This window comes from Propithecus coquereli, unplaced genomic scaffold (assembly GCF_000956105.1).
Source record: "Propithecus coquereli isolate 6110/MARCELLA unplaced genomic scaffold, Pcoq_1.0 Scaffold451, whole genome shotgun sequence".
In the NCBI taxonomy this organism is placed as follows: Eukaryota; Metazoa; Chordata; class Mammalia; order Primates; family Indriidae; genus Propithecus; species Propithecus coquereli.
In genome coordinates this window covers 11,486-25,836 of record NW_012150297.1, presented here as the reverse complement: position 1 = coordinate 25,836, position 14,351 = coordinate 11,486, and the positions used below count along the sequence as shown (strand labels likewise).

The following is a 14,351-nucleotide window of genomic DNA, read 5'->3' as shown; positions in this document are numbered from 1 at the left end:
ATGCGGGAGGTTGCACTATTTCTCTTCATCACTCATGATCCCAGTATTAAAACCAGAACTTCTTACAAAACTCAGAATGTTCTTACTATCACTAATAAACTGTGGTGCATCTTGGACCTCCAGGGACATCATGAGAAGCACTGCCATGAAATTATTAGGTTTTCTGTTCTCCAACTGCCCTGTCTCAATACTTATCACCCAATCAGAGGCAAATATTGGACAGACACACTGGTTCTAAAATGAAATCCTGGCCTATGATGATTTCTTCAGCAGACCATTCCCGCGGCTACCTGGGCTGTGACTGGGCCATGGGTTCGTTTCCTTGGCAACCTTTCCTTGTAGTGACCACTATTTAGTTAACCTTCCAGGATGCAGCAGTGGTGTGAACCCCTGGAGCAGGGGGCAGGAAGCACGGTGTTAGGAAGGTCCCTTACATTGTCCTGGCTTCAGCCCCCTCATCTGTAAAATGCAGGGAATGTCCAGTTCACCAGAGAATGCATAGGGCCAACCCACTGGCTAAAGTCTACAAAGCCCTGATGACACCAAGTAGGGCCCAGGTGGGGCCATATTACTAGAAGTCTCATGCCCAGCATGAAGGAGGTGACCAGGATACTCTTTGTACTTTGCCCAGTCTGTCCACTTCTTGGAAAACCCCATTTTGGCCAAGCCTCACCTGTTAAGGGGATGTACACAAGAGGGCAGCCAGGATGTATGGATGCTCAGAACCTAGTCATGAGAAAATAAATGAAGGAACTGCAGATTTTAAATCCGAAAAGTTATCATGAGCAAGGATATGGTAACTGTCTTTGAAATTCTGAAGGCCTGCCTTGTGGAAAACAGTATTTTCCTAGCTCTAAATGACACCAAAGGGCGGGGTCAGTGGATTGAAACTGTGGGAAGGCAAATTTCAAGGCTCAACAGAACACAGAGTGCTCCAACCGTCAGCACTAATGGAAGGCGAGAGATTGGGGAAAGCAGGGGCCGGGACACCCCTCGGCTGTATGACCTTCTTGGGTTACCGTGCCGGGTCGGGGAGAAGTTGAGGTGAGGCTCCAAGGCCCCTCCTAGGAGTCCCTGAACCTAATCTGAAATGATTTCCCTCCCCCAGGGTGACCACCAGCAATGCTGTGAGCTTCCAGAAGCATCGCTGGAAGACGGCAGCAGCTGGTCTTCCCATCCCCAAGAACCCCCACAATCTATGTCCCCCCTTCCCAACGCGAAGGTCTGGAAGGGACTTAATCTGTCCAACTTTTCTCATTGTTGAACAAGCCATACGCCACGTTCCCGCTACTCTCCAAGATCTTCACAGCAGAATTCCCTGTGTGCCTCGTCTGCCCCCACCTCCTACCCGTCCCCCCCCCCCAGTCCCAATTTCCATCTCTCTCATGTGCAGAGCACAGCAGGGGACAGCTGTGGCCAGCACAATGAGCATACCCAGACAGCCCTGCCCAGGGTTGTAGCGTACCTGAGTCAGCGCAGCCCACGAACCCCTGGGACCACAGGGATGCCAGGTGTAGTGATGAAGCTACGTGTCCCTCCTCTTAGTGTTGTGAGACGGCTGCTTAGGGAAGCCTCTCCCCGAGGAAAGGGAAGGTGCCATGGGATGGCTGCTTGCTGAGGAGGGAGGTAGGGGACTAGAGGAAGGGTTGGAGGATGTGGAGAAGGGAGGGTGTCAATGCGAAGGCAGTCTTCGCCCACCCACAGGGGCCGTGTCGCCGTAGCATGTGAGCGGGGAAGAGGTCTGGCAGAGTCCGCTGCGGGGGTGAAGTTCCTTTAGGCAGTTCTGGAACCGACGGGAGGGAAGGCCCCGGGGCTCTGGAGCAAGCCCTTGGGTTAGGATTTATTTGCTGTAAATCATTGCCCTGGGCAACGTTAACAGCTCTAACTGTAAAAGAAGACAATAATGGTACTTCCTTAGTCTGTTCAGGCTGCTATAACAAAATACCCTAGACTGGATCATTTATAAACAACAGACATTTCTCGCTCACAGTTCTGGAGCCTGGAAAGTCCAAGATCAAGGCGCCAGCAGACTCGGTGTCTGGGGAGGGCCTGTTTCCCGTAGATGGCGGCTTCTGTGTGTTCTCACAAGGCAGAGAGGGCGAACGGCTCCCTTGAACCTCTTTTATAGGGTCACTAATCTCATTCATGAGGGCTCTGCCCTGGTGACTTCATCACCTCTTAATATTAATGCTATCACTTTGGCGATTAAGTTCCACATATGAACTTTGGGAGGACACAGTCAGACCCCAGCAGGTACCTAACTCCTAAAATTGAGAGCGTGATGACACCCATTGTCTTAAGTTGACCTACAGGAAACTGCTGATACATGGTCACTCTTCAACAACAAAAAACGGCAGCTTCATGTGGATCAACCCGATGCCTGACGGTTGGACTAGCACAGCAGTTCACAAACTTTACATCCTGGAATTACTCTGGGATCTTTTAAAAATTCTGAAGCCCAGACCAATTCAATCACAATTTCTGCAGGTGGGACACCTGGCCAGGTGATTCTAATGTGCAGACAGGTTGGGGACGGCTCGCTTAGCGGAACACTTGGGATCTCAACGTCAGCCATCTCTGCTTTTCATCCATGTATTATTTATTGAGCACCTACTGCATGCCCGGCTCTGGCTGGGCTTGTCCCGTGTTACCCGGACCTCCCTCCCCAGCCGCTGACCTCTCCCCTTCCCCTCCTCCCCTCCGCAGTGTCCAGGCCGCGCAGCTCCCCCGACGACCTGAAGGCGCTGACTCGGAACGTGAACCGGCTGAACGAGAGCTTCCGGGACTTGCAGCTGCGGCTGCTGCAGGCTCCGCTGCAGGCGGACCTGAGCGAGCAGGTGTGGAAGGTGCAGGACGCGCTGCAGAACCAGTCGGACTCGCTGCTGGCGCTGGCGGGCGCGGTGCAGCGGCTGGAGGGCGCGCTGTGGGGGCTGCACGCGCAGGCGGCGCAGACGGAGCAGGCGGTGGCCCTGCTGCGCGACCGCACGGGCCAGCAGAGCGACGCGGCGCAGCTGGAGCTGTACCAGCTGCAGGTGGAGAGCAACGGCAGCCAGCTGCTGCTGCGGCGCCACGCGGGCCTGCTGGACGGGCTGGCGCGCAGAGTGGGCGTGCTGGGCGAGGAGCTGGCCGACGTGGGCGGCGCGCTGCGCGGCCTCAACCACAGCCTGTCCTACGACGTGGCCCTGCACCGCACGCGGCTGCAGGACCTGCAGGTGCTGGTGAGCAACGCCAGCGAGGACACGCGCCGCATGCGGCTGGCGCACCTGGGCATGGAGCTGCAGCTTAAGCAGGAGCTGGCCATGCTCAACGCCGTCACCGAGGACCTGCGCCTCAAGGACTGGGAGCACTCCATCGCGCTGAGGAACATCTCCCTGGCCAAAGGTACCGCCTGGCCCGCAGCCCGCAGTGCCTCCAGGGCCCCTCCTGCCCAGGTCTTCCTCCTGCACATCCCTCACCGCGTCCCCTGCGTCTGCCATCCCCAAGTACGCTGGCCATTCCCAGCCCATACCCTCTCCTTTAAGTCCTGCCTCACAGGACTCTGGAATTTTCTGCCCAAATGGCCTGTGCCTACTTCCAAGGCCTGTATAGGCCTCTCCCCTTGGTATAAAGTTCCCTAGGGCCGAGGGTGGGCGCAGTGACCACACCCCTAGGCATGAGAATTAGCACCAAGGGTGGTCAGAACTTGGAGGGGCCTGCTGGGGCCTCTAAGAGCTTGGGGGAGAGCGAGAAGACCCCCGGTTTCACAGTGTTCCCATGGGAAGAACTCCAAGGTGGTGGAGAAGTCCCAATTTGAACTTGGCTTTCCAGGTAGAAGAACATAGTTCATTTCACAACGTATTATTAATAGTTTCATTTGTAATTGTTAACTACAACTGCAAAAATGTGGGGCCTCCACAGCTCTTGCCGTGGGCCTGCGAACGTGAGAGCCTAGAGACCCAACCTCCTTTCTTCACCCCTGACAAACTGGTCCCCTCAGCCCTGCCCCGTTCCTTCCCACCGCACACACCCGGAGAGGCGCCTCACGTGGAATGCACTCTCCCCCCATCACCCCCTGCTCGAAACTCACCATGGCTCCCCAAGTTCTGCTGGTTTCATTAAAAACTCCCTAGCCTGACAGCTGGAGTCCTATAGGGCAAGACTTAAAAGAGCACTAATAATGCCACTTTGAGCACCTATTGTGTGTCAGACACTGCGCCAAGTGTATCTCACACGGCATCTTTAGAAACAGCAGCTCTCTGGGGCCGTGGTGTTGGGCCCATTTTGTAGGCAAGCCATCAGCAGCGTCCCTGCCCCGTCTGTTTTCTGGTCCTGGGTCACTTTGGGCGTTTGCATCTCAGAAATCAAAGGAGGGTAGGAGGTAGAATTTCTTCTCCCAAATCCACGCCCATGGGATCTTAGCTTTTCCTTTCTTCTCTTTTCCTCGACCTCCCCTGCCCCTGCAGTCTGTTCAGGTACTTATTGGTGATAGTAGCTTCACTGAATTATGGCCTACGGAGAGACAGATGTTTTGTAGACATTAATTTTCCAGATAGATGTTCAAGACCGCTCATCCTCATGTCCTGCAAAAAGGTATTGTTGTCCCCACTTGATAGATGAGACACTTGAATAACTGTCCCACTGTTTCTAATGCAGTTGGCAAGCGACAAAGCCAACAAGTGCTAAACAAGGGTCCGTCTGGCCCAGAAACCCAGCTGTTGTCCCCGACCATCCTGCTTCCCAGGTATAAGCAATGCAGAGAGAAAACAGCGTGGTCCCTTGGGCTCCATTCCCGTATTTGGGGGCACTTTCCCTGTCCTTCCTCTTCCAGGCGACAGGCATCACCGTGCTTCCTGCGAGGGCATCCCCCAGGCCTCCCTGAACACTGCACAGCTGCGTTCTTCCGTCTCCAAGTCCACTCTCCTTAGCTCAAACCGAAACTGCTCTAGGTCACTCATTTGCCAGGGTTCTCCAGGGGAGCCCTCCACGTCGTCTCTCTTTGATTCTCAAACTAAGTTTAACACTCTGTTCTCTCGAACTGAGAGTTTCGTCCTGATCCTGCCCGGGCCTGCCAGGTCTTCAAGCTCTGGATGGTCGACCGGTGTGTTAGTCTGTTCAGGCTGTGTAACAAAACACCACACACTGGGTGGCTTATAAACAACAGACGCTTATTTCTCACAGTTCTGGGACCAGGAAGTTCAAAATCAAGGTGCCGGCAGATTCGGTGTCTGTTGAGGGCCCTCCTTTCTGATTCCGAGATGGCGTGTTCTTGCCGTGTCCTCTTGGGGGAAGGGATGAGACAGCTCACTGGGTCTCTTTTATAAGGACACTGATCCCATTTGACCTAGTCCCATCCCAAAGGCCACCTCTTGATCCTATCGCCCTGCGGATTAGGTTTCAAGAGGAATTTCAGGGGGACACAGACATTCAGGCCATAGCACTGGGGCTCCCGGCTTGTCACAGTTGAGCAACACTTGGCCCCTCCGGCTCTCAGTATCGCCGCTGTATCTGGGACCACCCCTTCCCGCCTCCCTCTCTCACTGTTGCCAGGGACCTGATGGTCAGGATTTACAAGACTTCTGCGGGCATGTCTGCATGTAATCACCATTCAACTCTAACAAGACGAAACTCTGCCCTGGCATCGGACGAGGATGTTTTACCAGATGCGCTTTCCTGCGTTCCCACGCTGCTGTCTAGAGTGGCCTTTCTGTCCTAGCTTTGTGCAGTTCTTCTCTTAAGGTCTTTAAACACACACATACATAATACACATACACACACACATACGTGTATATACACATACATGCATATACACATGCACTATGCATGGACATATATACACATGCATTCACGTATGTATATGCACACATAATACATATACACACATACACACACACACATATACTATTTTGCAGTGAGCATGTCTATGCAAACCTACCCCAAAAGTCTGAGGAAGCTGAGAGGCCAAGGAAAGAGGCTGACAAATCCATATTTTTTTTGAAAGAAACATTTAACAGGGACTTCCAAACAGAAGCCATGTCCCGGGGCGGCTACCCTCAGACCAGGGCTCAGGTACCACAGGGGAGGAGTGTGTAGGACCATTGAAGTCGACCCCTGGGGGAAGACGCGAATGCTATGTGGATCTGCCTAAGGGCAGGATTCATGGTCAAGATGGTTTTGACCTAAGGGCAGGATTTATAGTAACAGTAGATGAAATAGAAATCTTAGAGGGATTCCCAGAACTGGGCTTAATAGGAAGTCAATGTGGTGGATTAGCATCCGCCTATATATATACACATACAGACACATACATGGACACACACACATGCATAGGCAGATGCATGTACATGCATGCACACACATACCTGCACACACATGCATATGCATACATATACGCACATGTGTGCACAAACACATGTGTGTACATGTATACATACATGAACCACTCTCTCACTCTTTGCCCTTTCCTGGCTCGGAATCCACAGATACCCAACAATGTGTATTTTTCAAACATGAGCTTATTTACATTATTCTCGAGCTTGACCCAAATGGTTTTTATTCCCTCACTTTGTTATACAGTTTTCTATGAGCTTTGTCTCCGGTTTGTCTTTGCGGATATCCATAGTGCGGCTTTGTGTTTTCTGTTTTGGATTTTTAGCATTAACCCCGTCTGTTGAAATCTGTCTGTGGGTTTGAAAGCAGCAGAGAATGTAGATTATCAAGGCGGGGAGGCGGCCCAGGAGGGGAGGTGTGAGCGAAGCCTGCAGGCACTGCCCCTCGCCCACATTCGGATGGCTGTTCGCTAGGTTGCAAGTTTTCCAGAATCCTGGAATGTGGAGTGGTGCTAGATCTCTGACACCGTCTGGTCCGATCCTCTTGTTTTGCAGTTGGGGACCCCTGAGGCCCAGAGAGGGCAAATGACTTGCCCAAGTCAAAGACTGAGCCAGTGGCCCAGCTGGGACTAGAACATACATCTCTGGATTCGTGAAAACAAGTTTGCAAAGCAGATTCATCTGTGGGCTGCTTTTTCAAGAAAAAACACAATCTGGCAGAGAGTCCAGTTCAACAGATATTTGTAAAGGCATGGAGGAGCGGGGTGGGGTTCGGATTCCAGGCTGATCGTGGGACTTTGGCTTCTATTAATAGTTGGTTAGTAGGGTCTGTTGAAGGTCTGCGGGGCATCTCTGAAGCGAGCGACATGGAAAGTAGCGTTGCCACTCTACTAGGGATCGGGAAGTGTGACCCGGGCGGAGATCCCCGGGGGTCTCTCCTTCCACCCCCAGCTCTGCTGGGCAGGGAGCAGGGCTGTCCCCTACCCTGCCGCCACACTCTTTACCCTTGAGGCCCAGAGGACCACAGCCAGGGGCAGTCCCTGCTCCTGTTTGGGCCCGAGTCTTCTTGGCTGTGATGTGGGGCTGGCGGTCCCTTCCCCAACCACTTCTCTGTCAGCGCCCTGGGGTTCACATGGTCCTGGGGACGGGGTTTACCTTACGATTGTGGTCGCCATACTGCTGGCTTCAGGCCGGGTTCATTGTTTGTCTTGATTATTTGTTCTTGACGGGTCACCCTGATTCCAGCACATGCAGGCCCCGGCCCCCATCACGTGTGCCAGGGTCCGGGAAGGGAGAAGGGGTAGCTTTTCTCTCCCATCGGCTGCTCCCCAGGAAAACCCTGGTGCTTCTCCCGAATTCTCTGTCACGGATGCTCCATTCTGTTCAGAAGAAGCTGTCGGCAGGCGCATTGCACTGGCAGCCAAGCAAGGGCAGAGCTGCACTGCGGGCTGCGTGAGGGCGGGGGGCTAGACGGGCGGGCAGGCCCTGAGAGGGGACCCCAGGAGGCTGCTCCTCCTTGTCCTGCACACCCTGGCGATGGACAAGATGAGGACTGTGATGGTGTAAAACGTTGCGAAGTGGAAAAGCTCACCTGGGTTCCCGCTAGGGAGGCCTGGAGGATGCGGAGAAGGGAGAAGCGGGGTGGGGTCCATCCCAGCGACGGAGATCCAGGCACCCTCTCTGGTTCCCTTTGCTGCAGCCTTGACCTCGAGGGGAGGTGGCCAGAACGGAGCCTTTTACTGTGTAATCTCAGGCCCGTTCCCAGCGTGCTCTGTCTCAACCCTGTGGTCTGAAAACTGGGAACAGTGTGACCAGCCTAACTTTGCTTTTCTTCACAGAAAAGAGGAAAATGGCTACAAAACCAGGTCCTCCTTAAGTGATTTATATAACTTGTGCATTTAAGCACCGTTGATTGCCTTTTCCCTGTGCCTGCGCCATTGAATTGTTTTAAACAACTGTCAGCTTCAGTTAGGGTCTGAGGACAGTGCCAGCTCGTGCAACGTATCAGTACATCTCGATCTTGGCTGCTTGGTTGTTTTGTGTGTGTTATTAACACCCTCTGATCTCACATACTCATTCATTCACCAAATATTTATTGTGCAAGACGCTGCTGCTATGCTGTGAGCGTGCGTGTTTTGGTTTCCTGGGGCTGCCGCACCACAAACTCAGTGGCTCGACAGAAGTTTATTTTCTCACAGTTCTGGAGGCCGGAAGTCTGAAGTCAAGGTGTCCGCAGGGCTAAGTTCCCTTAGCAAGCTCTAGAGGAGGGTCCTTGCCGGCCTCTTCCTAACCCGCGCGGTTGCGGGTGATCCTTGGCTTGTGGACGCATCACTGCAGTCTGCGCCTCTGTTGTCACGTTGTGTTCTGCTCACATCTCTGCGTCTCTGTTTTCTCTTTTTATGAGGACACCAGTCGTTGGACGAGGGTCCACCCTACTCCAGTCCTGATCTCAACTAATTACATCTGCAAAGACCCTATTTCCAAATAAGGTCACATACTGAGGTTCTGGGTAGACATGAATTGGGGTGCGGAGGGGATGCTGCACCACCCAGTCCAGTGTGACTCGATCCTCCTCTGATCTTGCGAAGCAGCAGGAGGCAGGAGCCTGAGTCTGGGCCTTCACAGCTGGGACAGGGATGGAAAGGACATAGTCCTGTTTCAGGGCACTGGCAATTTTGTTAGAAAGGAGAGAACACATTCCGTATGACGACGGGACAAAGCAGTGGAGATAACAGTCAACTGGCACCACAGACGTGCACTCAAGCAGGTCGTGACTACTTTCAGCAGGACCGATGGGTCAGGGAAGGTTCCACCAGGAAGGTGGCAGTGAGCAGCCTCAGGGGCTGGCAGTGACCAGGGGGTGGCAGGGAGGGCTCATGGGCTCGCCAGCCTGGGAGCAGCAGGTGCGGGGATGGGCGGCAGGAAGGCTCTGAGAATGGCGAGACCCTGGGTGTGGCAGAGAGGACGGGGGCCCGTCAGACCTTCGCTTGCTGTCCGACTGTGTCGTCTCAGCCACATAACTTAACACACAGTGCTGTCGTGGGGACTGAGTGCAGTCACGTATGCTGGGATCCCTGCCACGCCGGAGCCCGGCCTGGAAGGCAGCCCCACGCAGCAGTGGTCAGAAACCCCACTTCCATCCAGAAATCCGAGCAGGATCCTGGCCTCTTCCTGCCCCGCCTTCAACATCGAGCCAAAGTCAGTCCCTTCTACTTTCTACACAGCATTGAGTGTGTCCCTGTCGTCCCTCTGACAGCCGCTTCCCCCATCCAGGGCTCTGCCGCCTCTCACCTGGATGCATTGCAGCCCGCGCCGCGCCCCCCTCCATCCCGACCCACTTCCACCCGGCAGCCGGAGCCGCCACGCCACGTGCAGATCTGACCGGGCCCCTCCCGCGGCTCCTGTGCCCGGGGTCAGGGCTGAGTCCAGCCTTCAGGCCAGGCCTCCACAACCCCCCCTTTTTTGCTGTGTGCCCCCAGCTTCTTATCCCACCATGGTTCCCACATCTCTCTCTGCCCTTTCAGCCCTTGTAGGGATTGTGGCCTCTGCCTGGAACTCTTCCTTTTCTTGCTGTCTCAGCCCAGGCTGCCTTAACAAAATGCCATGGACTGAGCGGCTTAAAAAAAGGCATTTCTTTCTTTCTCATGGTTCTGGAGGCTGGAAGTCCAAAAGCAGAGTGCTGGCAGGGTCCAGTTCTGGCGAGGGCTCTCCTCCTGGTTTGCAGACTGCCGCCTTCTTGCTGTATCTTTCCATGGCGGTGGGGAGGTGGAGGGGAGAGGGGGAGAGAGAGACAAAGAGAGGGTGGGGGAGAAGGAGAGGAAGAGGGAGGGGAGGGGAAGGGGAGATGAGGGTGCATGTGCATACTAGCTCCCCAGCTCCCTAGTATCTTTTCTTTTAAAACCACTAATCCCATCACGAGGGCCTCACACTCATGACCTCATCTAAACATAATCACCTCCCAAAGGCCCCATCTCCTAAACCCATCACATTGGGAATTAGGCCATCCACATATGGATTTGGGAGGGGATAAACATTAGGTCCCTAGCATACTCCTACCCCTCCCTTTACTTAGCTGTCTCCTGTTTCTCTTTGAGATTTCTCTTTGGATGCTACTTCTTCCAGGAAGCCTTCCCTGATGCCCCCTGAGACCGGGTTAGGGGTGCCCTATGTGCTTGCAAAGCTAATGCTGACCCTTCCTCTCATTAGAAAGAGAGTTTTGTTTCCTCTCCAGATGGCCTGGTCCTGTTCTCAAATGGAGCCCCCTAACCTTGGTGCTGTTTCAACCCTTCCAGGGCCACCGGGACCCAAAGGTGACCAGGGGAATGAAGGAAAGGAAGGCCAACCTGGCATCCCTGGATTGCCTGGACTTCGAGGTAATGGGGAGGCCTGGAGACCCCCAAATCCTCCCCAACTCTCTATTTTCTCATCGGTATAAAGGGTGGGGCTCCCAGGGCCGCCCCCGCCAGCTCAGCTTCAGTCTCGGGCTGCGGAACCACTTCTTCTGCCTTAGTGACTCGTCGGGTCGGGCCTTGTGCACACCCTGCACTAGATCCAGAACTCTGTGGCCGCAGAGCCCTTCGACTCTGGGAACAGACGTGGTGTGAGGAGGGAAGAGAAGGAAATTCAGTCAGTCCTCCCTGAGGTCCTCCCACCCTCCTGAGGCGGCCCTTCCTCTCCCAGACATTTGACATTAGCACTGGAGGAATCATTAATTACCGCCAGACAGGTTTCTCTGTGTCATAAAAAAGGCCCAAGGAAAGCCACTAGCATTCCAAGCAGGAAAGAACAATTAGTGGGTTAATTAAGGGCGCTCTGCTTTGCAGAGATAACTGGGCTCCAGACGGGCTCGGTCAGGGTGTTTGTTTATGCTGACTCTCGTGGTGCAATCAGTGCTGCTGCAGCCACGGGCCTCGTGGCCAGGAGCCCTGGGGCCCGTCCCGGCAGCAGGCCACCCACCCCATCTCCTGACCCTCTCAGCCTCCAGCTCTTTTTGCTCCACCTCCCTGTGTTTACCAAAGGGAAGGGATCTTTCTGGTTTTTCTTAAGCAGGATGAGGGGCTGTTCATCTTCCTTTTATTTGATCGTGCCCATCCCTCTGTCCCTCCCTAAGTATCAGTGAGCCCTTTGGAGCCAGCATGAGTAAAGCTGACCAACCATGAACTGGAACTTCGGGAAGAGCAGGGCTCAGATCCTGCTGTAACACTTTTTGCTGTGTGTCCTTGGCCAGGTTCCTTCACCTCTCTGGGCCCCAGTTGCCTCATTTGTAACACAGATGAAATAATACCTCCCAGTTTGTTGTGATGATTAAATGAGAAACATTGTGAAAAGCACCCAGAGCAGTGCCTGGCACATAGAAAGTACTCAAAAAAAAAAAAAGTTTGCTGAATCAGTCTCCAGCGTGCCAAAGGGTAAAGGGACATTTCCTAAAGGAGGTTGGTACCCCCACCCCGCCACCACTCACAGAAGCACTGGACCTTTCAGGGGGAGGGACCCGAGCCTAATGCATTAAAGGTGCTCTTGGGCAGGGTCTATGTGGACCTGTTGGTCTCTGCTTTTGCGGCACCTTTAAATGAACCTAGGAAAGCCAGGGCACAGGGCTCGCGACTGAGCGTCGAACCAGACCGTGACCTCCAAGGGCCCTTCCTGTTCTGTGTCCGAGGCTCCACTGTTCCTCTCTTCTCTCCCCAGGTCTGCCAGGGGAGAGAGGTACCCCAGGGCTGCCTGGCCCCAAGGGCGACGACGGGAAGCTGGGGGCCACAGGACCAATGGGCATGCGCGGGTTTAAAGGTAATAACGGATGTCAGCGCACTCCAGAGCCCCGGGCAGCACCGGAGCGGGTGGAGCAGGGCTCTCGTCCTCGCTCTGCCTCTGGCCAGCAGAGCGACCTTGGGCAAGTCACTTCATCTCGGGAAGCATTGGTTTTTTTCTCTAAAAAGTAGAAATCCTCATGACGCTGTATCTCGCAGGGCTGCCAGGATGGGTAAATGAGCACATAGGTGTGAGAACGCTCTGCAGACGCCAAAGTCCTATAGAAATGCAAGGCTGCCTTCCTGCTGCTTGCAGCCCAGACATGTGGCTCAAGGAGGCCAGTGGGGGCGCCCCACAGAACAGACACAGAGGCCGCAGGCCCACCACCTGCCAGATTCCAACTTTAATTCAGTTCTCAGATTTGCATTTCCAAACAATGTTTCTTCTGATTTTTTTCCTTCCTATAGATAGTTCCCATGTTCATCTTTAGGGGAACTTGCTTTATAGTCAGTCTGTCTTTCCACGCTCCTCTCAGAATTGTCCAGATCTGCTGTCTTCACGGCAGAAGATGAACATCTGATGCTCTTTCCTCAGGCTTCCTGCTCTTCACTTGTTAAATGAAAACCAAGAAAAAAAGTCCTATTAATCCTTCCCAACCTGTGTCTAGGATGGTCCCTTGATCTTGGATCACTGGGAAATTTTATTTTACTTTCTGGTTGATGATGAAACATGCTAAGGTTTTCCTTTCTTTTATGATCCCATTTGAAAAAGTTGATATTAAAACAGATTATAAAGCAGCACGTGCTTGTTGAAAAAAATGAGACAATATATAGAAGTGTGTAAAGTAAAAAGCGAAAAGTGAATCCTTACCCCCAGCCCCCTCAGCTCTTACTTTTTAGAGTAACCACCGTAGACGCTTTGGAGCACATCCTGCCAGACATTTTTCTAAGCACATCCCTATATACACATACGGTTGCCTGTGATTTTTTTCAAAACTTGGCATTCTCCTCTGGAAATTGTTGGCTTGTTGTTGTTGGCTTTTACACTGGACAGTATGCCATGGGCTTTTGATTTACAGGATATCTTTCTGGAGGTCTTTAGAATAGAAGTCCCTTATCATTTTCATGCCCACTGAGTGGTGCCAGGACTTCTACTTCTTCGTAGAGGGAGATGCCAGCTGGGAAAGGAGGTCTGCCCCTTTAACCATGTCCTGGGAAGGAAATTCCACAGTTCCCGGGGAACCCACACCGTGTTTTATGGTCTCTCCCACGGGAAAATCTGCCTGACATGTATAACCTGCCTCTCTCTTCCGTAACTGAAGCCCCTCTGTCTTGTTTGTCCCCGTGCTTGGATGTGGACTTCTACAACCTTGACCATTGGATGGGAATGTCTTTGCTTTGTCGTCTTCCTGCTGAATTCCACGTGCCCTTTGAGGCTGCTCTTCTGCGCTTTAACTGGGAGGGAGTGAGGCTTTCTCAGAGGGCCCCCTCATCCTCCCAGGTGCCCAGAGCAGGCAGCAGAACTGCCTGTGCTCTGACCCCGCCTACCCAGTCCCTCTTGGCTCCTGCTGGGAGGCTTCTCTGGTCTTGCGTTCATAAGTCTCCTGCAGATAACACTGTGGTCACAATTAGGGTTTGTTTCCATTCCTAATGCCAGTTTTCCTCCTGTTTTTTTAGGTGACCGAGGCCCGAAAGGAGAGAAAGGAGAGAAGGGAGACAGAGCCGGGGATGCCAGTAAGGAAATTCTTCTGGGGCCACTGGATACTGTGGGCACAGGGGGAGCTGTCACCCAAGCAGCCCCACGAGTTTGGGGGTCCAGAGGCTGGACCGCCCAGTGTAGGAATGGCCGTCTTTCTGACGCGGTGCTTCCTAAAATGTTTACAAGGGAAGCCAGCTTATCTAGTTGTGCCACTCTCTTCTGGGGTTTATTTCCCCCCAGAGGGCTACATGTAGAATCTTGGAGAGATACCAGTGAAGAGTGAACAGAGTCTCCTAGCCAAGTTTCAAAAAAAAAAAAAACACCCCAAACCAGCACGGCGTATTATGAAATGTGGCCGTCCCATGTGAGGGGACATGCAGATATCCCATCGTCGGGCATCCGTGAGGGCTGGGCCCGGGGAAGCAGAGCCTGCGTTGCAGGTTCTCTGTGCACACTCAGGGACAGGGACCACTGCAGAGTCACAAGCCGGACCCAGGTTGGGGTCTCCCTAAGGCTGATCTTGCTTGGTTTCAGTAGGTCCTTCAAGTGACACTTTCACCCCAGGACCAGAAGGAGCCCTTGCTCCTGGAAAGGCCCAAG

At 53.5% G+C, this 14,351-nt stretch overlaps 1 protein-coding gene across 1 annotated transcript in view; it reads left to right on the top strand.

Moving 5' to 3' along the window:
• SCARA5 (scavenger receptor class A, member 5) overlaps positions 1-13,857 on the top strand; it is a gene marked incomplete at its 3' end in the record, with an annotated part of 68,564 nt that extends 54,707 nt beyond the window's left edge. The window contains exons 3-6 of the mRNA XM_012654922.1: positions 2,707-3,381; positions 10,598-10,678; positions 11,994-12,092; positions 13,730-13,857. Coding sequence (XP_012510376.1) covers positions 2,707-3,381; positions 10,598-10,678; positions 11,994-12,092; positions 13,730-13,857 — 983 coding nt within the window. The remainder of the gene's footprint in view (positions 1-2,706; positions 3,382-10,597; positions 10,679-11,993; positions 12,093-13,729) is intronic.
• Positions 13,858-14,351: the final 494 nt, after the last annotated feature.